This window comes from Typopeltis vanoorti, chromosome 7 (assembly GCF_054136105.1).
Source record: "Typopeltis vanoorti isolate ZY-2024b chromosome 7, IOZ_Tvanoo_1.0, whole genome shotgun sequence".
In the NCBI taxonomy this organism is placed as follows: Eukaryota; Metazoa; Arthropoda; class Arachnida; order Uropygi; family Thelyphonidae; genus Typopeltis; species Typopeltis vanoorti.
Window position 1 is genome coordinate 119,694,373 of NC_143555.1, and position 26,854 is coordinate 119,721,226.

The 26,854-nt window shown below is 37.9% G+C and overlaps 1 protein-coding gene and 1 pseudogene across 1 annotated transcript in view; both read right to left on the reverse strand.

The window, feature by feature from the left end:
• Positions 1-26,854, reverse strand: part of Dhc36C (Dynein heavy chain at 36C) — a 1,350,914-nt gene that overhangs the window by 925,431 nt on the left and 398,629 nt on the right. The window contains 3 exon segments of the mRNA XM_090395101.1: positions 1,125-1,337; positions 4,987-5,112; positions 21,859-21,954. Of these exon segments, the coding sequence (XP_090251227.1) occupies positions 1,125-1,337; positions 4,987-5,112; positions 21,859-21,954 (435 nt within the window).
• LOC150104999 (5S ribosomal RNA) lies at positions 4,607-4,725 on the reverse strand (annotated as a pseudogene).

The window sequence follows — 26,854 nt, forward strand, 5'->3', positions numbered from 1 at the left end:
ATGTCATCCTCATCTAACCATGTCTCACTTATTCTGACAATCTCTGGGTGCACAGACGCAATTAGTGCAACCATTTCATCCGCCTTGTTTCTAATACTTCTAGCATTGGTATACAAACACAACAACTCATTTCTGGATCTACAGCTAGTTCCACTGATACCACTCACTCGATGTGATCTCTCCATGCTGGACTGGGGCCATTTCCCTTTCTGCTTCTTCATTTTAGAACCCTTTGCAATTCCATCTGTTTCCTTTTGATCCCTGATCATCCCATTACTTTCCTGCCTACACATTCTCTCACCTCCTCTTGGAGCATCCACCTTTCTCATGCTGTGTATCCCTGTCCACCCTGAGCCTTGCTGTTTCCCTGCTCCTCTTGCACACCCATTCTCTCATTTTCTATACTCATCACTTCCACATTCATTTCCACTCCTTCAATCTCTCCTGTCTTACTCTCCTGCTCTTCCACATCACTCCCCTCTCAATCTGATTCATTCTCTCTATTCACTTCTCTACCTTCCAGCAGCAGCAGTCTCTCCAAGCGACTCACACCATAACCACTCAAATGCAGTCCATCACTCCCATACAGCTCACTTCGTCCCTCAAACTCAAACTCAAACTTGTATAGGTAAAGTTGATAAAGCTCTGTATTACTAAAAACTTGGTATTTAGGGTCTAGCTACTCACCGAGGAGACCTCAAAAGAGTTTGAAACCGGTCTGGGTAGTGACCCCACCCATAATGTATTGCAGTATACATCTTTTAGTGAGATGTGCTTTACATTATGGGAAATACTAAGAATAGTGATCAGATCTTTACCCACCTTTACAATGAGCTGCCCTGGTGTTGTACCATCTTTAGACTTGAACTACGCTTCAAGTGCAAATTTAACTGTTTGCTTACTTGGGATTAGGAGTAAAAATAACCAAGCTTATAAAATTACTTGGTTATCCTAATATACAATATCCCCAAGTTAAAAATTCATTAACACATATATATATATATATAGATAGATAGATAGATAGATAGATAGATAGATAGATATTCAATTGTAAACTTTTTTGAGAGTGCTTAATCCAGTAAAATTTTGAATAATAAATAAAGGAAGCAAATCCGAAAACATACAGTCACATATATTGATTTTCCAGTGCCTGTGGGTCCAACAAACAGAATTGGTTTCTGATGCATAACAAGAATCTTCATTAGATATGTATAGCGAATTGTGTCCACAGTAGGTACAATTATTTGATTGACTTGGATTTCCTTTGGGATTGCTGGACTTTCCATAACTTCATTTCGCCAATGTTGCCAGTATCCAGCTTCTGTGTCTTTAACATGCTTGATAAGAAAACAGAAAATTAAATTAAAATTAAATTAATCTATCAGATAAAATTAATCTATCATATGTCTCCTTGAACACATTAACAGAAAAAGCATTAACAACTGAATTTGTCAACTCATTCCACTCATTCACAACACTTCAAGTGAAAAATCAAGTCCTTGTATCCCTACTAACAACACTTTTACTCGACTTCAAGGAATGACCTCTTGTTCTCCTCCCTCCCTCTAGCCAAGTGCTGAATCATTTCCAATGCATCAATCCTATAAAATTCATTAAGTAACTTAAATGTTTCTATCACGTTTCTTCTTTTTTGTCTATGAACCAACTTCTGCAGCCCACACACCCTCAATCTATCCTCATGGAGAATGTTCCACAGACCAGACCTGAGCACAGTAATCCTAATGAGGATGTATCAAAGCCTTATAAAGAAAAACAACAACTTCCTTATCCCTACATGTCAGCGTGTTATTCAATAGTCAAGTAATCTTATTAGCAACCTTAGCAATATGTCCTCTAAACTTCAACTCTGTCTACCACCATCCCAGTTAGCTTCATCTACTTCCTGAAGTACAGTTCCATCAATATGGTACACAGCTTGTAATCTACACTGCTTGGAAAGAAGTCAATGGACAACATAGTGTGAGGAACAAACAACCATGATACCCACCTTAATAATATTTAGGACCTCCTTTCTCTGCAGTGAGTGCAGAAATCCTATGTAGCATACCTTTCACATGCATATGACAGTGATCAATGAAAATTTTGGACCATTCTTCCTGTAGGCATGTAATGAGGTCTATACTGTTATGGAGCAGACATCCCTTGACCTCACCCAACCTCCAGTTCATCCCATAAATATTCAGTAGTGTTGAGTTCAGGGCTCTGTGGAGGCCAGTCAAGTGTGGTGACATTCATGTCCACGAACCACACAGATACAGCAGCTGGCTTAGGATGGGGTGCATTGTCTTGCTGAAAAAGACAATGATGAGTTCTGTAGAAATGACAGAAAGTAGAAAGCATTACACTGTCCAGAATGTTCAGATAGCTCTCAGAGTTCAATGTTCGTAGCACCACTAACAAAAGTCTGAGGCTAAACGAGATAAAAATAGAACCATACCATCACACCACAACCTCCAATTTCATAGTTGGGGTTATGCACTTTCATAGTTGGAGTAAGAGATGTTTACAGGGCATCTGTCACACACGACCATCTGCTCAGTAGAAGACATAGCATGATTCATATAAAGAATATAACCTCCTACTGGCCATATAACGAATGAATTCTTTCAGATTTTCATCATATTTTCAAGCTAATCTCTTCTCACAATCAAGTTTTGCCTTCCTTACATGAGGAATATAAGACTGAGCCTTATATTCCTCATGAAAGTGCTCTTCTAAAAATTTTTTCATGAACTGCTTTTCATCTGTAGTTCCCATTTGATATCATTAGTCATCCACCTTACATCAAATCTTGTTCTCTTTTTCATTCCAGTTTTATAACTCTCCAGTGCTGCTAATAAATATTTCTTCACTAGAAGGTCCTATGACTTATGGGACTAGTTCACTAGTCCCATAAGTCACCCTTTCAATTTCAATTTCCAGGGAACTGCCTCAAGTTGATTTCTAAGATTATTATAATCTCTTTCCTTATATATCCACATAAATTCCTTTCTTCTCGACACTTTCACATACTCATTCCCCAAGTCAAGAACAGAACACATGGTCACTCTCTCTATCTGGGGACAAAGGTGGTGTTTCAGTTATCAGGTCCTCTGATGTTGGGACCAAAGCCAAAAATCTTGTGCCTATTGTTTTGTCTAGTGCATGTTGCCTGAGGCATTTGTCCCTCAAGAATTACAGAAATCCCATTCCCTTACTACTACATGCTGTTTCTTCTTCCAAATTTACACTGATGTGGTTAAAATCTCCAATAATAATCACTTGTTTTGCTCTTGCCAAACTCAACTGCCTAAACTTTCCTACTCCTCAATTCCACACCATATACTCTCAAAACCATCAGTGGGCATTTCTTTCCAAATCCTCTGCTCTGAGAGGTCACAACTCATCACTTATCATAAGCAATACCCCACCATGGTGTGTTGCCCTTCCAATCTTGTTGAAATATACTATACTCTTCTATTTCTATTCCTGTCACTATATCATCTTCATTCAACCATGTTTCACACATCCTGATAATCTTTAGACTGAGGCCAGTAATTCATCTCCTTTACTCCTCATAATTCTGGCATGTGTATAAAGAAACATCAATGAATTGTCATTATTTCTATACCTATTCTCACTTGCTCCAAGAATGTTGGCCTGGTTGGCCGAGTAGTCGGCATATCCGCATATCCGCTCTCCAGCCATATTGGCTGCAGGTTTGAATCCTGCCGTATGCATGGATATTTGTGATTGTCTGTGAAAATACTAGTGGTGATGATGGACAGTAGATGGCATTAGTGTGGATAATGATGGTAGTTGCGGTTTGTTGTAGTTGGTGGATTGAGTGGTGGAGACAGAGTGTTCTAGAGCAGGTGCCCTCCCTTGATGAGTCTTTAGACTCCCTGGAGGTGTTACATAATAATAATAACAATAATAACACTCTCTCTGGATACCTATGTCCTTCCTCATTCAAATGCACTCCATCTCTTGCATACAGCTGTTTGAATACATTTGTGATGCACTCTAAACATCCACATAATCCAAGCCACTCTTTTGATACATTCTTGATATCATTCCATTCCTTTTTTTGAAAGTCTTTTTCCTGAAGTCTGCATTGTCATATCTGGGTAACATATTTACTATGTTGCCTTTCATAATCCTCTGCCAAATCTCTCACTGCCTGATTCACATACACTCTCAGGGCATACATCACCACCATCTCAATCATTTCATCTACTCTTTCACCCTGCTTAATTTCCATAATCACACTCTCTATTATTCCTTCAGGCAATCACTCCTCAAGCATCCTATTTACTGCACCATTCATATACTGATCACCTGCATCCCCCCCTCTCTCTCTCTCCCCTTGCATTTCCACATATCATAACAGAGTACAAAGATACTGACAAGATGTACTAAAAATATACTCTAAACAACAAAACCCTTAACACATAATGCATCCACAGCCAATTACAATTTAACAAAGCGCCTTGTAAATTTAGAACAAATACTGTAATAACTTATATCGAAAATTACCTTTTTTTCTAACACCATGTCAATGCTTCTGCTCCAATCATCACCCTCTAGAAGACTTAAATTATCATGCCAACAGCACTAATGGTTCTCAAGTGGTTACCCTCCCAAGTACTAACAGGGCTCAGGTTTGCTAGACTTCAGTGATCAGAAGAGAACTGGTGCTTTCAAACTGATTTAGCCACTGACTTATTTTTTTTTAATAATTAGTTCTGTATACAGAGAAGTAAGTCAGAAGAAAAACAGTAACATTTGGGAACAGTAATAATGTAATTTACTGTGCTTTTAAATATTTTTGCCATCAGAAAACTCACTTACCTTCAGCTAATTCTTTTTTATATATCAATAACAAAATAACTTTTAAAACATTTCGGTGATTAAATATAGAGGCTAACTATGAAAATTTAGAAGCAATTAAGAAAGTAAGTGAAAATCATTGAACAGACATACTCGCTTCACAAATTTGAAATCATAAACTGTTTCTCCATCTGGAAAAGGACAGACAATTTTCTTTATGTTATGTTTGGGTGGAGGTGGAAGTCCATACTTATCACATACTTCAGCTTTCAAAGCTTGCTAAAAACAAGAAAATCATTATTAGCTGTTCATAAAAAATACTCTCATTTTATTAATACAGACAAACAATACAATTAGATAATTACTATTATTTGTTGAATGTTTAAACAACTATACATTCCACATAGAGAATGTATGTTGAATAATTATTTTATTGAGTTGAAACATCTACTACTACTAGTTTCGGCTACATTATAGTCCACTTCATCATCAAATGCCTGGTATGGCACCCTCGGATATATACAGGGTATCATGATACTACCACATTAAAGTTACATAAGTATTAACTTCCTATAAGCAATTTTCTTCCAAAAGTAATCTGTTATCTGTCAAGATTGTAGTATTATCAGATTTTATATTTCAATGTTCTAAGGCACTTCTCATTCCATATATCCACCTAGATCTTGTTATTCCTCTTTAGTCTTCTTCCTGCCATCTTGACATCAAACATCTGTTTTGATAACCTTCCTTTCTAATTCAAAAAAATTTGAGGATCAAACAGATGGCATCAATGGCAGAATCAATATATTGAAAATGAGGATACTAGGAAAAAAAACATGATATTGTTAGTCTTCAGTAGTGTACAGGACAGGACAGCTTCAGACAGTTGAACTAATAGCAAGTGACCATACCACCTGAGATTAGTTCAGTTTACACACTACTGAAGGATAACAATATCAAGTTCCTTCCTAGTATCTTCATTTTCAATATAATTCTGCATCTGATGCCATCTGTTTAATTCTAAATTGTTTTCAAAATTCTCATATCTGTGAATCCCTAGTCTTTGATGAACTGTTTTTCTTCAAACCTACAATTAAGATCCATAAGTTAAAATCAGTTTAAACACTATCTTGTATACTATTAGTTAATTGTTATGTTATATATTTTTTTTCATTACATATAAATTTATTCAACTTGCTTCCCCTATTGCTTATTCTGTCTATTTTCATATCTGGTAGTGCTGAGCAGAAGCTGTGTTGCATACATTCTCAGAAAAGTATTTTATTAGAATGAATATTAGTAATTTTAGCAATTATTTTTGATATATCTTACTTATTTTAGACTGTAATGTTGTGTGTGTGAGAGAGAGAGAGAAATTTAATAATGGATAACGTTTAGAAAGAGTGTGTTCTATTATTCATTGCCAAGAGTGAACAGCCAGTGGTATAAAAACAAAAATGGAGAGAGAGCTTATTATAAATGTTTCGTGTTCCAGGAAAAGAAATGCAAGTCATATGGAAAGTGGGAAAATGAAGTGATGAATATTACGATATAAAGAAAGATAGCAAAAGTGTTCTGTTAAATACAAAAGTAGCGAATGATAGTGCACAAGAAATGAGAGCATGAAAGAAGTAGCTGAAAGTAATGTAGGTGATGAAGTTACAATAAAGATTGAAATAGCATACTAACATTAAACTCCAATTTTGTTCTTCACAGGACAAAACAGGAACTAACTGCTACAAATCTAAGTGATAATTTAAAGCACAAATATGGGTTATGTACTGCACAATATAACAAATAAAAGTGTGCAAAATAATATAATGAAAGGAAAAATAGAAAATGAGGTCACAAATGACTCAAAAACAGAAGTGTATGGAGATTCCATTGTTAGAGGATTGGTTAAAGAGTGTTCATAAGATTTGATATCTAACAAAGAGAGAATGAGCAAGATAATTCATGCTTTGAATATGAGAAGGAAATGAGAAAGAGAATTAGCGATGGTTCTGAGAACAAATGATTTAAGTGGACATAAGGAGAATGTAAGGGTGGATATCAGGAGATTATGGAGGAGAGTGAAAGAAAACAGTATAACGAGAAAGGTTGTCAGTGCGTTGCCATGGTATGACAATGATGAGTTCATACAGAGAGCCATAATCATGAATGGTATAATGAAAGAGCTATGCAAGATGAAGTGAGTGCAGTTTCTGCATGTATGGTATGCATTTGGGGAAAAATTATTATTATTATTCAGGCCTCATGGAGTCAAAAGACTCATCATAGGAGGTCCTTCCTAAGAAATACAAAGTCTATCATACCACTCCTTAAACTCATTGATTGTTCTCGCTCTCACCACTCCATCAGACAATGCATTCCACAGTTAAACCACCCTCCATGCAAAGAAACCACTCCTCACCCTCTTGCTCACAGTTTCCTTTTGTAACTTCCAGAGGTTGGCCTCTTATCATCACTCCTTCTCCCCAGTGTCAACCCTGTAACCACGTCTCAACAGTTCAAAAGTCTCAATCATATCACTTCTACTTCTTCTATCCACCAAACTCTGCAGTCCACATTCCTTCAGCCGATCCTCATACCTATCATTGTACAGTCCTGAAACCATCTTTGTTATCCACCTTTGTATCCTTTCCAAAATTAATTTATTCCCCTTCAAATCCTGGGGACCAAATCTGAGAACAATAGTCCAAGTGTGGTCAGATCAGGGTCTTATACAATGCAATGTTAACTGTTTTATCTCTGTAGGTCAACTTCCATCTCATTATTGCAGCAATCCTCTGTGTTACCTTCAACACCGTTGCAATATCTCCCCTAAATTTCAGGTTTCTATCAATCATCAACCCCAGATCTCTTGTCTTGCCAAACTTCCTCCAGTATAATTCCTCCCATATGATATGCAGTGTCCCATCGATGTTTCCCAAACCTCAAGACCTTATATTTTGCTGCATTAAACCGATACCCCATTCATTTACCCATCTTTCTAGCTTATTCAAATCCTCTTGCAGGGCCGTCCATCTGCACTATTACTAATAATCCTTCTCAGCTTCACATCATCCGCAAACAACTGAATATCCCTTGCAATCCACTGACAATGTCATTGATATAAAGGTTAAGCCCTGTGGGACCCCACTTGTAAGCCTCTGCTTCCATGAAACTGCCCCACCATACACAACTCTCTGATATCTATCGGACAGCCAATCCTGAATCTAGTTGACCAATCTGACATCCAGACCCATGTGCTGCAACTTAAATATCAGCTTATCATGTTGCACCCTATCAAATGCCTTCGCTAAGCCTAAGAAAATGGCAGTATATGCCTTTCCCTCATCTAATGCTCTTGTAGCTTTATAATAAAAGGCTAGCATATTGCTAAAACAAGAGCGCCCCCTTCACAAATCCATGTTGACTCTCACAGATAACATTACCCTCATCTGCCCAATGCTGTATATGGTGCTTCACTACTTTCTCCAAGATCTTACTAATTACTGATGACACACAAACTGGCCTATAATTAGACAATAAGGGCGGTACAGACAATCCAGTCTGCTACCGCCCTTATGCAATGCGCTATCTTACCTTCCTTCCATACCATGGGCACCTTTCCTGCACATTCTCTCAAAACTCCTTGTGAAAAATACCATCCAGTCCCACAGCTTTACTGACATCCAGAGTACTCAGTATTTGAAACACGCTCTCCTCGTGTAGCTCTAAACCTCGAACCTGCCCTATCGCTCTAGCATTAAAACTGACACCTCCAGGATGAAATACTCAAATAAAGTGTTCATTGAACAATTCCACTATGTCCTCTGCATCAGTCACTCTATTCCCACCTTTATCCCACAATGTCATTCTTCCACAGTCATTTCTCCACCTACTGGCCACATAGCTAAAAAAAAATTCCCTAGGATTTTCTTTGGATCTTAGGGCCAATCTCCTCTCATATTCCAGTTTCATCTTCCTTACAATACTAATCACTCTTCTGGCCTGTGTCTTATACTCTTCATGCATCTTCTCCTCACCTGTCTCCTTATATCTCTTCCATAGCCTCTTTTTCGGGTGCAATTCCTGTTTTAATATTGTTTGTCATCCACTTTACTCCAAATTGTGTCCTCTTCTTCACTCGTGGAATACAGCTTACCATTGCTGCTAACAAATATTCTTTCATAATTTCCCACGCACTAATGATATCCCAGCATTCCAATTCCTCCCTCCATGAAACGTCCGCAAGTTGATGTCTTAGACTATTATAATCACCTGCCTTATAATTCCACATACGTTCCTGTCTCTTTGATACTCCTGCATGCCTATTCATTTTCCAAGTCAAAACCATATGGTCACTTTCTCCAACTGGTGGGAGAGATGTCATCTCAGTTATTATCAACTCTTCTGATGCTATAACCAAATCCAAAACTCTTGAACCTCTTGTTCCCTCTATTACATGTTGTCTAAGACATTTGTCCCTCAAAAATTCTAGGAATTCCATTCCCTTATTGCTACTTGCATCTTCCTCTTCCCAATTTATACTACTGCAGTTAAAATCTCCCATAACAATAATTCTTCTTGCACTTGCCAAACTCAACTGTTTAAATATTTCCTGGAATTATATGGAATTATATAGACGTGACAGATTGCATTTCAATGGTTTTAAAGTGGGTGAACTGGAGAAACTGTTGCTTGATAAAAGTGGAGTATATGATATAAGCAAGAGATCAGAAGTAAGAGGTGAGCTGAAACATCAGGATGGTGTTACAGAAGAGACAGAAGGACTTGCCAATGAGAACAGTAGTAGTCTGAGAAGTGAAGAGAGAACGGAAATGCAGGGGAAACAGGGGGAAGCCACGTAGACAGAAAGACACTAGAGATTAATTTTCACGCAGTATAGGAAAGTTTGAAGTCAGAAGTAGTAGTGAATGTGTACATGGGGATGATCAGCATAGAAATGGAGTACATCAGGTTGTGAGTGGGGTAGTTAAGACTGAATGGATGTATGTGGAGAGCGATGATAAAGGTGATTGAGTAAGATGTGGTGAGGAAATCACAATGAACAAGTGGCTTGGGTAGGACTGGTTATAGATCTAAAAGTGAATGGCTGTGTTCATTTAAATGACATGAGAATCAGAAATAAGGGAGATGAAATGGTTGTGCTGATTGAGTTTATTCACCCCAAAGGTGTTGAAATAAGTGAAACATAGTGAATGAAGATGATATCCTGCCCTAGTGGTTAGCATATCCGCTCTCCAGCCAAAAGGCTGCGGGTTCGAATCCCACCGTGGGGATCGATGTTTGTGATAGTCTTTGAAAATACTAGTGGTGGTGGTCAGGGGTAGATGGCATTGGTGTATATGATGAAAGTAGTTGCAGTTGGTAGAGTAGGTGCCCTCCCTTGATGAGTCTTTGGACTCCCTGGAGGTGTTATGTGATAATAATAATAATAATAGTAGTAATAATAATATCCTAACAGGAAATGAAATGGAAGGGTAGAGTGTTTTTGTGAGGATAGAACAGACAAGAAGAGAGGGCGAGTGCTGCTGATAATTGCAGGGGGAATTGTATAAACATATGGTAGACATAAGAGAGGGAAATAGTGACAATGGATTTGAGGCCATATGGGTGTGATGTGGAGGTTGATAAGAAGAGATATTTAGTTGAATGCAGCTATAGACCAGAGAATGTGGAGAGTGGTGATGAAGAAATGTATCAGCAACTTGAATTAGTGAACAAAGGAAGAGTGATCATGGGTGATTTTAATTATGGTGGAATATATTAAAATGAAGAGATAGCATTCATTTGGGAATAAGGAAAATGAATTTCTCAAGTTCTTGAAGGCAATTATCTCAAGCAGGTACAAGGATAGCGTTTTAGATCTGATGATTTCATGAAAGGATGTAATTGTGAGTGAGGTTTCACATTTGTCTCCAGTTGATGAGAGTGATCATGAAGTGATCAACTGTATGGTGGTTTTGAAGATTTCTGTTAGGAAAGGATATATGTGGAAGTACAAGACTAGTGATTATGGCAAGCTTGGGAGACAGCTTGGAGCTATAGCATGAAATGAGGAGTTGAGCAGTACGGAAATAAATTCTGCTTGTTAACTGATCAAGAAATACATAACAGCATCAATGTGTAAATGTAATCCAAAGGTAAAAAGGCTGAATAATGAAAGTGTAACATGGATAAACAAGGGAATTAAACATGAAATCTGGAAGAAGAAGGCACTTCAGAGGTAGCACAAGATAATAATAGTAATAATCAGTTCACGAAGAGTAAGAGCAGGCCAGGAGAGTGACTTAGTTCGTAAGGACAACAAAAGTGCAGTACGAGCAGAAATTAGCAAATTAGGCCAAGTAAAACCCTGGTGAGATTTCTCAATATGTGGCAAATAGAAAGAAGAATGACTATATTAAGATGATGTTAATGGATGAAAGTAGTTTGGTAACTACTGCAGAAGACATAGTCGAGGTATTCAGTAAGCAGTTCATCATGGTGTTTCATCCTCAGTGTAACATCAGAAACTCAAGTGTAGAGAATGACATAATAGAAGACTTAATGGGGTTGAGGAAGAAGTATATTAAGAGATAATTAAGCTAGTTATCAATAAGGCAACAGAACTGATCATGTATCATCACGTCTTAAAGGAATGTTCCAAGGAGTTAGCATTAGCTTTGGCCTACTTGTTTAACAAGAGGCTTGTATTAGCAAATTATTATTATTTATTAAAAATTGTTCCTTTGCAAAGATGGTGATAACACTAAGTCAACATATTATAGGTTGATCTGTATATCTGGAGTTATAGTTAAGGTATTGGAGAGGTTCCTGAGAGAGATAGGATACAAATTGGGGTTTGATAACAGTAGTATTCTTTGCACTTATTGGCATGGATTTGTTAAAGAGAGGTAATGTTTTACAAACTTGCTTATATATTTTAACAAGGTGAAGAATGTACTGGACAAGGGAGATGCATATATAGTAGTATACTTAGATTTTACAAAGGCTTTTGGTATTGCCACAGTACAAGTTGTTCACTAAACTGAAGCTGATGGGATTGAATAACAGGCAAGTGAGTTAGATAAGTGAGTGATACCAATGTGATTTGCTGATACCTATGTGATAAGTAGTGAGTTTTCTATGGGATGAAGCTATCTCAAAAGAAGAAAATCACTAGTGGTGTGCCACGGGGGGGGGGGGTCTGTTTTGGAGACCATTGTTATTTATTTTGTATATTAATGATCCTGGAATAACTGGTTTGCACATGATACAAAATTGGGAAGAGTGATGAGGAATGAAGCTGATGTTGTGGCTTTAGGAGAACTTAAATAGGTTGTTATGAGTGGTCAACAGTATGGAATTGTCAATTCAATGTTGCAAAGTGGCAATTTCTGAAATTTGGTAGGCAACAACAAAATGCAAAATGTACACTTGGTAGGGAAATTTTGGAGGAAGTTGAGGAGATAAGTAAAAGTGGACCTTGGAGTGATAGTAGACAAGGATCTGAAGTTCAGAGGTCATATTAAACAAGTTGTGAAGGCATCACCTCAGATTATAGCAATAATGCAGAGGACCTTAACTTGTAGAAATAAAGAGGTTCTAGGTCCATAATGGAACCAGATGGACTTTCGTGCAAAGATTTTCTCTTGATTTTCATGTTGATGAATTGAATATATTGGAATAGATCCAGAGAAGACTAAGGTCATATGTGGAATATGAGGGCAGACTGAGGAAATGCATTTTGCAAAGCCTTGTGAATAGGAGTAAGAGAAGGGGTATGATGAAGATATTTAAGGTGGTAAATGATTGTTACCAGGTTAATATGGAAGAAATTTTTCAGAGAACGAGAGAAGGAAGTAGTACAAGGGGGACTTCCCTGGTAGCTGTATAAGGATACTATGAGCAAGGGAATAAGGAGTAGATTATTTGCATTATGAGTGGTTGGTAAGTGGAATGCATTGCCTGACACTGTGGTGAATGCAGGTGTATTGAATGAGTTTAAGGCACAGATTGATGTGCATGGTGTGTAACAGTTTTTGCCTCCCATGATGAGCCTTTTCACTGCAAGGAGGTCTGGTGTTAATAATAATAATAAGAATGTCCCATTTATGCTACAATTTTCTTATATAACAAAACCTGTGGTGAGTTCATCACTACAAGAAACATACGTATTAACCACAGTGAAAATTATTTAATTGTAAATATTTCATCCCAAGTATCTTAGGACATCATCAGTACAGTAGTTTAAACAATAATAGGAATAACATTTACAATTAAATAATTTTCACTGTGGTTAATATGTGTGTTTATTGTAGTGATTTATGTTACAAATTGTAGCATTTTGAACTACTTTTCTCTTTTTACATGGCTTTACAAGACTTCAAAACAGAGATACAGATCCTTGTTATATTCTCATGATTTTCTTTTATTATGACAATCTCTATTTGCCCAATGCCTAGATTGCCCTTTTCTAAGCTTCCCTTTCACAATTTTTCTTTCACTTTTCTTAAGTATCCTTACTTAAATCTTACCAGGGACATTCAGTAGCAAAATTTTTCTGTACTTCTCATATTCTGTGAAGGCTCTACTCCAATCAACTGGATTTTGACCCTCCAACTTGTCTTTAGAATCATGCAGTCCAGCACAGCCACTGTAAAACTTTTATAACTCAATATTTAAGAATTTCAGATATTATTATTATTATTATTATTCAGGCCTCCATGGAGTAAAGAGACTCATTGCGGAAAGTTCTTCTTAGGAAACACAAAGTCTATTATACCACTCCTTGAACTCATTGACTATTCTCACCACACTCACAGGAAATGCATTTCATGGTTAAACCACCCTCCACGCAAAGAAAAAACAACTTCTCACCCTCGTGCTCACTGCTTCCTTTCGTAAGTTCCAGGGATGCCCCTTGTCATCGCTCCTTCCTGTTGTTCCACCAAGCAAAAGAACTCCCCAATGTCCACCCTGAAACTGCCGCGCAACAGTTTAAAAGTCTTGCCCATATCACCTCTCCTTCTTCAATTCACCAAAACTCTGTAGTACACATTCCCTCAGCCGATCCTCATAACCAACATTATACAGTCCTGAAACCATCTTTATTATCTGCCTCTGCCCCCTTTCCACAGTTAATTTATCCCCTTCAAATCCTGGGGGCCAAATTTGAGCACAACAGTCTAAGTGTGATCTGATCACGGTCTTATACAACAGAAAGATAACCCTTTTATCTCTCCAGGTCAGCATCTTTCTCAGTATTGCAGAAATCCTCTGGGTTACTTTCACCACCTTTGAAATATGCTCCCTGAATTTCAGTTTTCTATCAACCATCACCCCCCCTCATTTATTGTCTCCCCCCTCTACTTCCTCCAGAACAGCTCCATCAATCGAGTATGTAGCCTCCCATTGATGGATCCCAAACTTCAAGACTTTACATTTTGCTGCATTAAACTAATACCCCCATTTCAAGTTTATTCAAATCCTCTTGCAGGGCTGTCACATCTGCACTATTACTGATAACAATTCCCAGCTTCACATCATTCGCAAACATCTGAATATCCCTTGCAATCCACTGACAATGTCATTGATATAAAGGTTAAACAATATAGGTCCCAATACTGAGCCCTGCAGGACCTCACTTGTAAGCCTCTGCTTCCTTGAAACTGCACCACCATACACAACTCTCTGATACCTATCAGACAGCCAATCCTGAATCTAGTTGACTAACCCGACATTTAAACCCATGTGCAGCAACTTAAATATCAGCTTATCATGTAGCACCCCATCAAATGCTTTTGCAAAATCCAAAAAAATGGCAGTATATGCCTTTCCTCATCAACTGCTCTTGTCACTTTATTATAAAAGGCAATTACATTACTAAAGCATGAGTGCCCCTTAACAAAGTAATGTTGATTCTCACAGATAACATCACTCTCATCTGTTCAATGCTGTATATATTCCTTCACTAATTTCTCCAAGACTTTAACAACTACTGATGAAACACAAACTGGCACAGAATTAGACACTTCCACTATGCTACTGTCCATGTATAACAGCACTATCTTACCTTTCTTCCATTCATTTAGTACTTTCCCACAGCCAGACTTTTATTGAAAAGCCAGATCAATGGAGCTCAGTTCTTTAGCAAATTCTCTCAAAACGAGTCGTGAAATACCATCCAGTTCTGCAACTTTACTGACATCCAGAGTACTCAGTATTTGGAACACACTCTCCTCTTGAACCTCTAAACCTTGAACCTGTTCTATCCCTCTAGTATTAAAACCTTCTTCACCAGGATAAAATACTCCAATAAAGTGCTCACTGTACAACTCCACTATGTCCTCTGCATCAGTCACTCTATTCCCATTTTTATCCTGCAAAAAAATGACTGTGGAAGCACAGTCATTTCTCCTCCTCACATAGCTAAAAAATTCCCTAGGATTTTATTTGGATCTTAGTACCAATCTCTTCTCATGTTCGAGTTTTGCCTTCCTAACCATACCAATCACACTCCTGGCCTGCATCCTATATTCTTTGTGCATCTGTGCTCCACCCATCAACTTATATCACTTCCATAATCTCTTTTTCAACTCCAGTTCCTGTTTGATATTGTTTGTCATCCACTTTACACCAAATTGTGTCCGCTTATTCACTCGTGGAATACAGCTTACTATTGCTGCTAACAAATATTCTTTACAATTTCCCAAACACTAATGATATCCTGGCCTTCCAATTCTGCCCTCCATGGAACTGCCCCAAGTTGATATCTAAGACTATTATAATCACCTGCATTATAATTCCGCATATGTTCTCTTTTCTTTGATACTCCTGCATGTCTATTCATCTTCCATGTCAAAACCACATGGTCACTTTCTCCAGCTGGTTGGAGAGATGATTATCACCTCTTCTGATGCTATGACCAAATCCAAAACTCTTGATCCTCTTGTTTCCCTCTGTTACATGTTGCCTAAAACATGCAATAGTCCCTCAAGAATTCCAGAAATTCCATTCCCTTATTATTACAAGCATTCACCTCTTTCCAACTTATACTGCTGTAGTAAAAATGTCCCATAACAATCATTCTTCTGGCACTTGCCAAGCTCAAATGTCAAAACTTCTCCTGCTCCCTATCCTCTGTGCTCCTTGGCTTGTAGCAACACTCCACTAAATATCCTCTCTTGCCAACATCTACCTCACACTATATGCTTTCAAAACCATTAGTGTTACTGCCTTCCAAAGCCTCCACTCTTTAAAGGGCATAAGTCATCACTTATCATAAGCAGTACTCTAACAACGCATTTTTCCCTTCCCATCCTGCCAAAAAATGCTGCACCCTGCTACTTGTATTCGTGTTATTATATCACTTCCATCAACCACATCCCAGAGATCCTAATAATCTTTGGCCAAGCTGATGCTATGAATGCCATCAATTCATCTCCTTTATTCCGAATCCTCCTGGCATTAGTATAAAGCATAAAAATGTCACTGCTTCTATACCTATCATTATCCACACCATACCCCACGTGACTCAGTGTTACCTGATGTCACCCCCCCCCCCCAAGCACCCATTCCCACAAGAGGCCACCCCTGCTACCATTCACCCTAGGAATTCTAGTTTCCCTGCATTGGCACACCAACTTGTTCAGAAAACAGCAATCACTCCAGATGCCTTCGTTCTTCCTCATTCAAATGCAAGCAGTCTCTGGCATACAGTTCCCTTCTGTCCTTAAATGGCCTCCAAGTATCTACATATTCCAATCCTGTATTCTGACACATTTTGTCTATTATCCTATTCTGTATTACTGCTCTTCTGCTCTGCATGTCACTATCATACTTGGGCCATACACACACACGCTATCTTTCCTCTCTGTGTTTTCTTTTGTACAACCTCAAGCAAGAATCTCAGATCCCTCTGAGATTCTTGGTTGAGGTTGTAAAGATGCGTGTGATAAAAGTAGGAGGTCCTTTTATCACACACATCTCATCATACCAAGCCTTAAACACACTCAAACTCATCACAGACACCACACTCTCAGGCAAGGCATTCCAATCATTCACAACTCTGCATGAAAAAAACATGCCTCTCACTCCCTTACTCACACCCTCTTTATACAGTTTTCAGGGATGACCTCTGGTCTCTCCTGATCTCCCACTATTCTCTGTAGAACTTCTCCATCACTGATCTTGTAATAATCCCTTACCAACTTGTAGTTCTCTATCATATCTACCCCCTCTTCCTCCTCTCCACCAGACTCTGCAAATTACATCTTCTCAATCTTTCCTCATATTCAACATTCCAGAGGTCAGAGACTACCTTAGTCAGTCACCTTTGGACACTTTCCAGCATCTCTTCATCCTTCTGAAAACGCGGTGACCAAATCTGGGTACAATAGTCCATGTGTGGCCTAATCAAAGCCTTATACAATGGAACAAGAATCTCCCTGCTTCTACACGTCAGTATCTTTCAGCATCATTCCCAGAAGCCTTTATGTTGTCTTCACAATTTTGGCGATGAGTCCCATAAATTTTAGATCCTTATATACTATCACCACCAAGATCTCTTATTTCCTCTACCTCCAACAATATATTCTCATCAAGCATAAATTCTGCATCCCATCTTTGTTTTCCAAATTTTAAAACCTTACATTTTGCAACATTGAACTCACATCCCCATTTCTGTGCCCAATCACTCAATTTATTCAAGTCTTCCTGCAAAGCCACAACATCTTCACTATTCTTTATTTCAGATTTCAGATTTTATTCTTCGCCAATATCATTAATATACAAGTTAAATAGTAATGGACCTAAAACAAACCCCTGAGGCTCACCACTAGTGACTTTCCATTTCCTGGATATCGCACCACCATACACAACTTGTTGATACCTATCAGATAGACAGTCTCCAATCCAATGCACCAATCTAATATCCAACCGCACCTGCTCTTTCAATGTCAACTTATCACGAGGGATTCTATCAAAAGTTTTTGCAAAATCCAAGAATATTACAGTGTATCCTTCTCCTCTGTTCAAGGAAACAGTCACTCTATTGTAATAAGCAAGTAGATTACTAAACATGACCTCCCTTTAGCAAATCCATGCTGTCCATAAAAGATTATACCATTGTTGTCCACCCAACTCTGGATCCTAGTTCACAAGCTTCTCCAACAACTTAACCACAACACCTGACACATAGATAGACCTATAGTTTAATGCTTGAGTTCGATCACCTCCTTTACGAAGTGGCACTATCTTGCTCTTCTTCCACTCCTTAGGAACTTGACCAAGTGCAAGACTCGTATTAAAAAAATATGTCAAGGCAGGTGTCAACTCTCTGGCACTTTCTTTCAGAATACGCGGCGATATATTACCAAGTCCCACATCCTTATTTACATCTAGTTTACTCAACTCCCCAAACACCTCTTGCTCACTTACAGTCAGTCTCTCCTCCCCATCATCATCAACTGCTCTCAATCTCTCCATGAAGTCACATTCACAAGATTGAAAGATCTTTATGAACTGCTCATTAAGTATCTCCACCACAGCTGTCTTTATACTATTTTCTCCAATCAATGTCATCCTTCCATAATCATTCTTTCTTTTGCTGGCTACATATCAAAAGAACTCCCTTGGATTCTTTTTGGCTTCACTAGCTAACTGCTGTTCATACCTCTCTTTAGCTACTCTCACCAACCAAATCACCCTCCTTGCCTGGTCTTTGTAGACCTCATGAAGTTGGTTATTTCCACTTCTCTTATGCTGCCTTCACAATGCCCTTTTTCTCTGAACTGCATGCTTGATCTCTTTATTCATCCATCTCACACCTACCTTATTCAACCTTCTCACCGTTGGAATACATTTAGACATTGCATATGCTAGATAGTTTTTGAAAATCCCCCAATCTGCATTTATCTCTTTTCCAGCTAATCCTCATTTCATGCTGCACCCGCAAGCTGTCTCTTGAGCTCTTCATAATCCCCCCCCCCTTTAGTTCTACATATACCCTTTTCTCACAGGGTCCTCGCAATGCTGGCAACCACCCAGGTAATCACCTCAAGGTCACTCTCACCAATTGGTGGATGATTTGGCTCTTCATTTATAATTACATCCTCTGATGAGATGACCAAATCCAAGACCCTTAATCTTCGTGTGCCCTCTCTTACATACTGTCTGATGTAGTTATCCCTCAAAAACTCAAGAAACTCATTTTCTTTACTTCCAGTTGCTATCTCATCATTCCAGTCTATATTGCCATAATTAAAATCACCCATAATGATCACCCTTTTATTATTTGCTTGGATAATTTGACTATACATTTCACTATCACTACCATTCACATTACCTGGTCTATAACAACATCCCACCAAGTATTTGATTCCATTCACCTCTATCTCACACCATACTGCCTCAAAACCACTGGCATTTCCGTCTTGCATCTCTACTTTGTATGGACATAACTCTTTCTCTATCATCAATAGCACTCCCACTCCCTTTTTACCCCCTCTATCCTCACAAAACACATCATACCCTTCCATCTTTATTCCTGTCAGGATGTCACTCTCTTCCAACCATGTCAATGTTATGCACTGGGATAAAAGAACACATACTGCATATTATATTGATGGTACCAGCTGCAGAATATTGATGAGGCTATGGATAGAGGAGTAATAATAGATGGATAGTTGAAATTCAGACATAAATCGCAAAACTAGAAAAAAAGCTTAAAGGATTATTTGGATGTTCACATACTGAAAATTAGAAATATGGATATCAGTAACCTGTCATTATAAGAGTTTGACACTGCTAAGTGTGTGAGGACTAGTTTTTGCTAGTTTTTCCATATACCTTCGGACAACAGAAGAATTGATGTAGTATGGATTCATAGGGCTATAAAGCAATGTGCAAGTCTTACAAAACACTAATTTACAATTTTTAATCTTATTATTATTATTATGAGTATCTCCATGGAGTCAGTAGACTCATCATGGAGACCCGAACTATCAAAACAATATCTATCATATCTCTTCTTCAATTCATTTACAGACGAAGAACCCACAACTGAGTCAGACAATGCATTCCACTCATTCATCACCCTCCAGGCGAAAAACCTTGTTCTCACACCCTTGTTAACCACAGTTTTTCTTAATTTCCAGGGATGGCCTCTTGTTCTTCCATCACTATCACACAGCTGAAACATTTCCCCTGCATCAATCTTATAAAAATCTTTTAGTAATTTAAATGTTTCTATCATATGCTCTCTTCTCTGTCTATCAACCAACCTCTGCAATTCACAAGCTCTCAATCTATCAATGTAGGGAGCATTTTTTACATCACTCACCAACTTAGTCACTGTCCTCTGGACCCTTTCCACAACCTCCTCATCTCCAAGGAATCCAGATGACCAGACCTGAGCACAGTAATCCAAATGTGGAAGTATCAATGCTTTATAAAGATGAATAATAATCTCTTTATCTCTGGATTTTAGTGTGTTCCTCAATAACCAAGTAATCTTATGTGCAATCTTGGACACCTTAGCAATGTGTCCCCCGAACTTCATCTCCCTATCAACCAACACCCCCCCCCCAAGTCCCTAGTCTCATCAATCTCTTGGAGTACAGTTCCATCAATGTGGTACACAGCTGGTAATCTTTTAATCCCAGAATGCATAACTTCACACTTTTCCACATTGAACTAACATCCTGCAAACTCTCAACATTGGCTTGGACACCTTAGCAATGTGTCCCCAGCTCAACCAACACTCCTAAGTCACTAGTCTCATCAATCTCTTGGAGTACCGTTCCATCAATGTGGTACACAGCTGGTAATCTTTTAATCCCAAAATGTGTCCCCTGAACTTCATCTCTCTATCAACCAACACCCCTAAGTCCCTAGTCTCATCAATCTCTTGGAGTACCATTCCATCAATGTGGTCCATAGCTTGTAATCTTTTAATCCAAAAATGCATAACTTTCCACTTTTCCACATTGAACTGACATCCTGCAAACTCTCAACATCAGCTTGATTTTTTATTGCGCTACCCAACTTTGCATCATCAGCAAACAACTGAATATCTTCCTTTAAGCCAATTCCTATATCATTTATCTACAAATTAAACAACAATGGCCCAAGCACAGAGCCCTGAGGCACACAATGGTCACATACCTCATCATCCTGGACTTGGCTCCTCCATACACTACCTTTGGGTATCTCTCCCTGAGCCATTCTCCTATCCATATCACCAGTTTAGTATCTATTCTCATCTGCTCAATTTGCATAACAGTGTTCCATAGGGTAGCCTGTCAAAAGCCTAAGTAAAATCCAGAAGTACCACTGTGTAGCCTGTTCCTTTGTCCAACTCAGATGTCATTCTATTATAAAAAGTTAATAAATTGCTAAGGCAGGATCAACCTTTAACAAAACAATGTTGGCCCCCTATAGAGTATCATATCCTGATCCACCCATTCTTCACTAGGCAAAATTTTTCACTATTTAAATAAATATAATAAATCTGTTAATCCCTTTTATTCACCATAGGGAGTAAACAAGACCACATTAGCCAAAGAGTAACTTTTTTTTTTCTTTTTTTTTGAAGATCTATGGATAGTCAATCACAACTCCCAGCCATCACTAATGGTTAACTGTTGTCAACTTGTAGTTCCCAAACTTAACACTATATTATTGTTTAAAATAGTGATTATTCTATTTTCTTGAAATGTCAAGTAAAAAATCCAAGTTTTTTAGAAGGAAAAAAAAACTGCTTCCTCATGCCAAAGTTCAACTATCTTGGGAACCAACAGAAAAAAGGTCTAGAAAAAGTTCTTTTACTCCATGACTAGAATCAAACTCAAAATGGTCTTCCTGTGGTCACTAGGCTACAGGAGGACCATTCTGGAAGCAGACACTATTCCCACAGGTCTACACAGGAATTACTTCACTATTTCAATTTTAAAATTTACAACCAAATACAATTATAAGTATCACTATCATTAAGAGATTTATGTGACATAAAAAATATACAAAAATATTTACATTCATTAGATGGCGAAAAATGATATCAAATTCTCTTCTACCATCTTCATTAATGGTTGCTCCAAGAGACCATACAGCAGAAAATAAGAAAAAACACTGCAATAAAAAATATTTAGTTTAAGAATTCTTATAGGTGTCATCATATATGTTAAAAAAATTTTAATTAAAGGTTTGTAACAATTAAAGATAAAGATTATGAGCATTAGAGATAAATTAAAGAATATAAGGTTTGAAATAGATAATTAATGTGAATTCTTGAAATAACTACAGATTCTTTAATTTTGGTGAGTGATGTATCTCTGGATATAAGAAAATCAAAGCAATTTCTAAAATTCTTCCAATTTGAATGAAAATCTTAGTGCTAGACAAGATTTGAATTTTCTTCCTACCTCAATTGTCACATGCAAGTGAATATTAACAGACTGATATGTATGATCCAAGTTTAATAAACAATGAAATCTACTCCAGCAAATCTGATACATACTTCATATCATTCAGTGGGAATATTAATTTATTTCAGCTTAACCAGTTGAAGTATACATCTTGAGAGAAACATCACAACAAAAATTAGCTTTCAAATTGTTGACATCCACCTTGAAGAACATAAAAGATACATTTGCAATATTGTTATGTTGGGTAAGTTGAGACTAGCATCCCATGCCTTGGATACTCCTTCACATAGGATCAAATGGAAGAAAAGGCAGAGAGATTGTTTTTGGAATCAGCAAAAGATTTAAAACATTCCTAAAACCTCAACAAGTATGGCTGTATCAGTTTACCAACAATCTGGGAGACAGTCATTTTAAGATCAAATTAATACTTGTATCTTTCTCTTTCTCTTGATCCAACAATAGATGGTGCCAATTAGGACCCTAATTCCTAATGCTGTCGATTACAAGTTTTTAAACTGGTCCCCCTGGTAACTAAATTGTTGCTGTTCATGTACTGTGGCAATCTGTTTTTGTGTTCTTATTGGCCTGGTTGGCCGAGTGGTTAGCATATCCACTCTCCAGCCAAAAGGCTGCAGGTTCGAATCCTGCCGTGGGCATGGATATTTGTGATCGTCTGTGAAAGCACTAGTGGTGGTAGTAGGCGGTAGATGGCATTGGTGTTAGATGATGAAAGTTGGTGGAGTAGTGAGATGAAGAGTTGTACAGTTGATGCTCTCCCTCGATGAGGCTTTGGACTCCCTGAAGGTGTGATAAAATAATAATAATAATATCAACGATGGATATAATATCAGCAGAATACCATTAAACAACCTGACATGAACTGCCAAGACATAAGCGTTTCTACTTGTCCTTAACTTTCAGTACACACCATATTACAATACAATACATATAATATATTGCAATATACATAGTATGTGCTCTGTAAAGCAGTAGCTCATTTCTTTATGTACACACACACACATGTTTATTCCAGAGGACGACCTTCATATAAAGGTTGAAATGTTGAGTAGTTATTTTTGATTATATTAAAGTGAAGTTTTTACTCTAGCACAGTAGCTGTCTCTATAACTTTATTGTAATGAATGTTAACTACCATGTAACTATGAAAGAAAAGAAAACCCTTAGCTAGGATTTTTAAACAACATAATCTTGAACATCATATTCTTGAAATTAAAAATATGACAAAAACAATTAAAGATTTTATGTTAATTCATTGTTTTTAATTGTGTGCTCTAGAGTTCTTCTCACAAAAAAGAAAATTATAAGATAACTTAAATATAAGGCAGTAATATATTAATGACAATATATCAATAATAAATAATATATCATTCACTTATTGATGGAAATAAATAACTTAATTAATAAATATATATTTATAAATGACTCATTTTGATGTCCTGAAGTTGTCAAAAAACTAAAATCTTTTACTCTCCCCCCCCCCCAAAAAAAGATGGATGGATTGCCTAAAATTCATAAATCTAATTACATTCCCCATCTAGCAGCAGAAGCTACTGAATCCCACCGCTTTAATTAGCCAAACAGTTAGCTAACTATTTAATTCCACTTGACCAAACTTCATCTTATATAAAAAAAATTCACTCATTTTCAATCCTTAATCCAAAATTTAGTTTTAAACAATAATGATATCATTATCATTATTATTATTACATCCTCCATGTAGTTTGCAGACTCATTGTGGGAGGTTCTTTCAACTGACAACATATTTATCATACCGAATTTTAAAATCCTTAACATAATCCTGAATGTATGTGACACTAATGATTTTGAAAGCATATGGTGTGAGGTGGAGGTGGGCAAGACAGGATATTTAGTGGGGTGTTGCTACAGACCAAGGAGTACAGAGGGTGGGAACCAGAAGATGTTGATACAGTTGAGCATGGCAAGTGCAAGAAGAATGATTGTTATGGGAGATTTTAACTACAGCAGAATAGATTGGGGAAAGGAAGATGCATGTAGCAATACGGGAATGGAATTTCTAGAATTCTTGAGGGACAAATGTTTTAGGCAACATGTAACAGAGGGAACAAGAGGTTTAAGAATTTTGGATTTGATTATAGCATCAGAAGAGTTCATAATAACTGAGATAACATCTCTGCCACCAGTTGGAGAGATTGATCATATGGTTTTGACTTGGAAATTGAACAGACATGCAGGAGTATCAAAGAGATGGGAACGTATATGGAATTATAAAGCAGGTGATTATAATAGTCTTAGACGTCAACTTGGGGAAGTTTCATGGAGGAAGGAATTGGAAGGCCGGGATATCATTAGTGCTTGGGAAATTGTGAAGGAATATTTGTTAGCAGCAATGGTAAGCTGTATTCCACGAGTGAAGAAGAGGACACAATTTGGAGTAAAGTGGACGACAAACAATATTAAACAGGAATTGCATGCAAAAAAGAGGCTATGGAAGAGATATAAGGAGACAGGTGAAGAAAAGATGCATGAAGAATATAAGACACAGGCCAGAAGAGACTAGTATGGTAAGGAAGGCAAAACAGGAATATGAGAAAAGATTGACCCTTAGATCCAAGGAAAATCCTAGGGAATTGTTTTTTAGCTATGTGGCCAGTAGGAGGAGAAATGACTGTGGAAGAATGACATTGTGGGATAAAAATGGGAATAGAGTGAGTGATGCAGAGGATATGGCGGAATTGTTCAATGAACTCCAATAAAGTACTGGAGTATTTCATCCTAGAGGAGTCAATTTGAATACTAGAGGGATAGAGCAGTTTTGAGGTTTAGAGGTGCAGGAGGAGAGTGTGTGTGTGTGTGTGTGTGTGTGTTCCACATACTGAGTACTCTGGATGTTAGTAAAGCTGTGGGACTGGATGGTATTTCACCACAAGTTTGGAGAGAATGTGCTAGTAAACTGATAGGGCCCTTGACCTGGCTTTTCAATGAAAGTCTGGCTGTGGGAAAGGTACCCATGGAATGGAAGGACGGTAACATAGTGCCATTGCATAAGGGGGGGGGGGGTAGCACACTGGTAGTGTCTAATTATAGGCCAGTTTGTGTGTCATCAGTAGTTAGTAAGATCTTGGAGAAAGTAGTGACAGACCATATACAGCATTGGGCAGATGAGGGTAATGTTATCAGTGAGAGTCAACATGGATTTGTGAAGGGGGCACTCTTGTTTTAGCAATCTTTTTATGAAAAAGTTACAAGAGCATTAGATGAGGGAATGGCATATACTGCAATTTTCCTAGACTTAGCAAAGGCATTTGACAGGGTGCCACACGATAAGCTGATATTCAAGTTGCAGCACGTGAGTCTGGACGTCAGATTGGTCAACTGGATTCAGGATAGGTATCAGAGAGTTGTGTATGGTGGAGCAATATCAAAGAGGCAGAAGGTTACAAGTGGAGTCCCACAGGGCTCAGTATTGGGACCTATATTGTTTAACCTTTATATCAATGACATTGTTAGTGGATTACAAGGGGATATTCGGTGGTTTGTGGATGATGTGAAGCTGGGAAGGGTTACTGGTAATAGTGCAGATGTGGTAGCCCTACAAGAGGATTTGAATAAGCTAGATAGATTGGCAAATGAATGGGGAATGTCAGGTTAATGCAGCAAAATGTAAGGTCTTGAGGTTTGGGACATATCGACGGGATGCTGCATAATCTATGGGAGGAGTTAAACTGGAGGAAGTAGGAGAGACAAGAGATCTGGGTTTGATAATTGATATAAACCTGAAATTTAGGGGAGATATTGAAAAGGTAGTGAAGGTAATGCAGAGGATTGCTGCAATAATGAGAAGGACACTGACCTGCAGAATTAAAATGGTTACCATTCCATTGTATAAGACTCTGATCAGATCACACTTAGACTATTGTTCTCAGATTTGGTGTCCAGGATTTGAAGGGGATAAATTAACTGTGGAAAGGGTACAAAGGCAATAACAAAGGTGGTGTCAGGACTGTACAATGTTAGTTATGAAGATCGGCTGAGGGAGTGTGGACTGCAGAGTTTGGTGGATAGAAGAAGGAGGGGTGATATGATTGAGACTTTTAAACTGTTGTGAGGTGGTTACAGGGTTGACACTGGGGAGTTCTTTTGCTTGGTTGAACAGCAGATAGGAGTCATGACAGGGGGGCCATCCCTAGAAGTTACGAAAGAAACTGTGAGAAAGAGGGTGAGGAGTAGTTTCTTTGCATGGAGAGTGGTTGAACCATGGAATGCATTGTCTGATGGAGTGGTAAGAGTGAGAACGGCCAATGCATTTAAGGAGTGGTATGACAGACTTTGTGTTTCCTAGGAGGGACCTCCCTCGATGAGTCTTAATAGACTTGTGTTTTTTAGAAAAGACCTCCCACGATGAGTCTTTTGACTCCATGGAGGCCTGAATAATAATAATAATAATAATAATTCCTTGCATCAACAACATATTCTGTTAATGTGTTCCATTCAATGACAATTCTCCATGAAAAAAATTTACTCACACCCCTCTTCACTACACTCTTGCATAACTCCCAGTGATGGCCTCCAATTCTTCCCCTCTCACTTTCTACTCTTTTTAT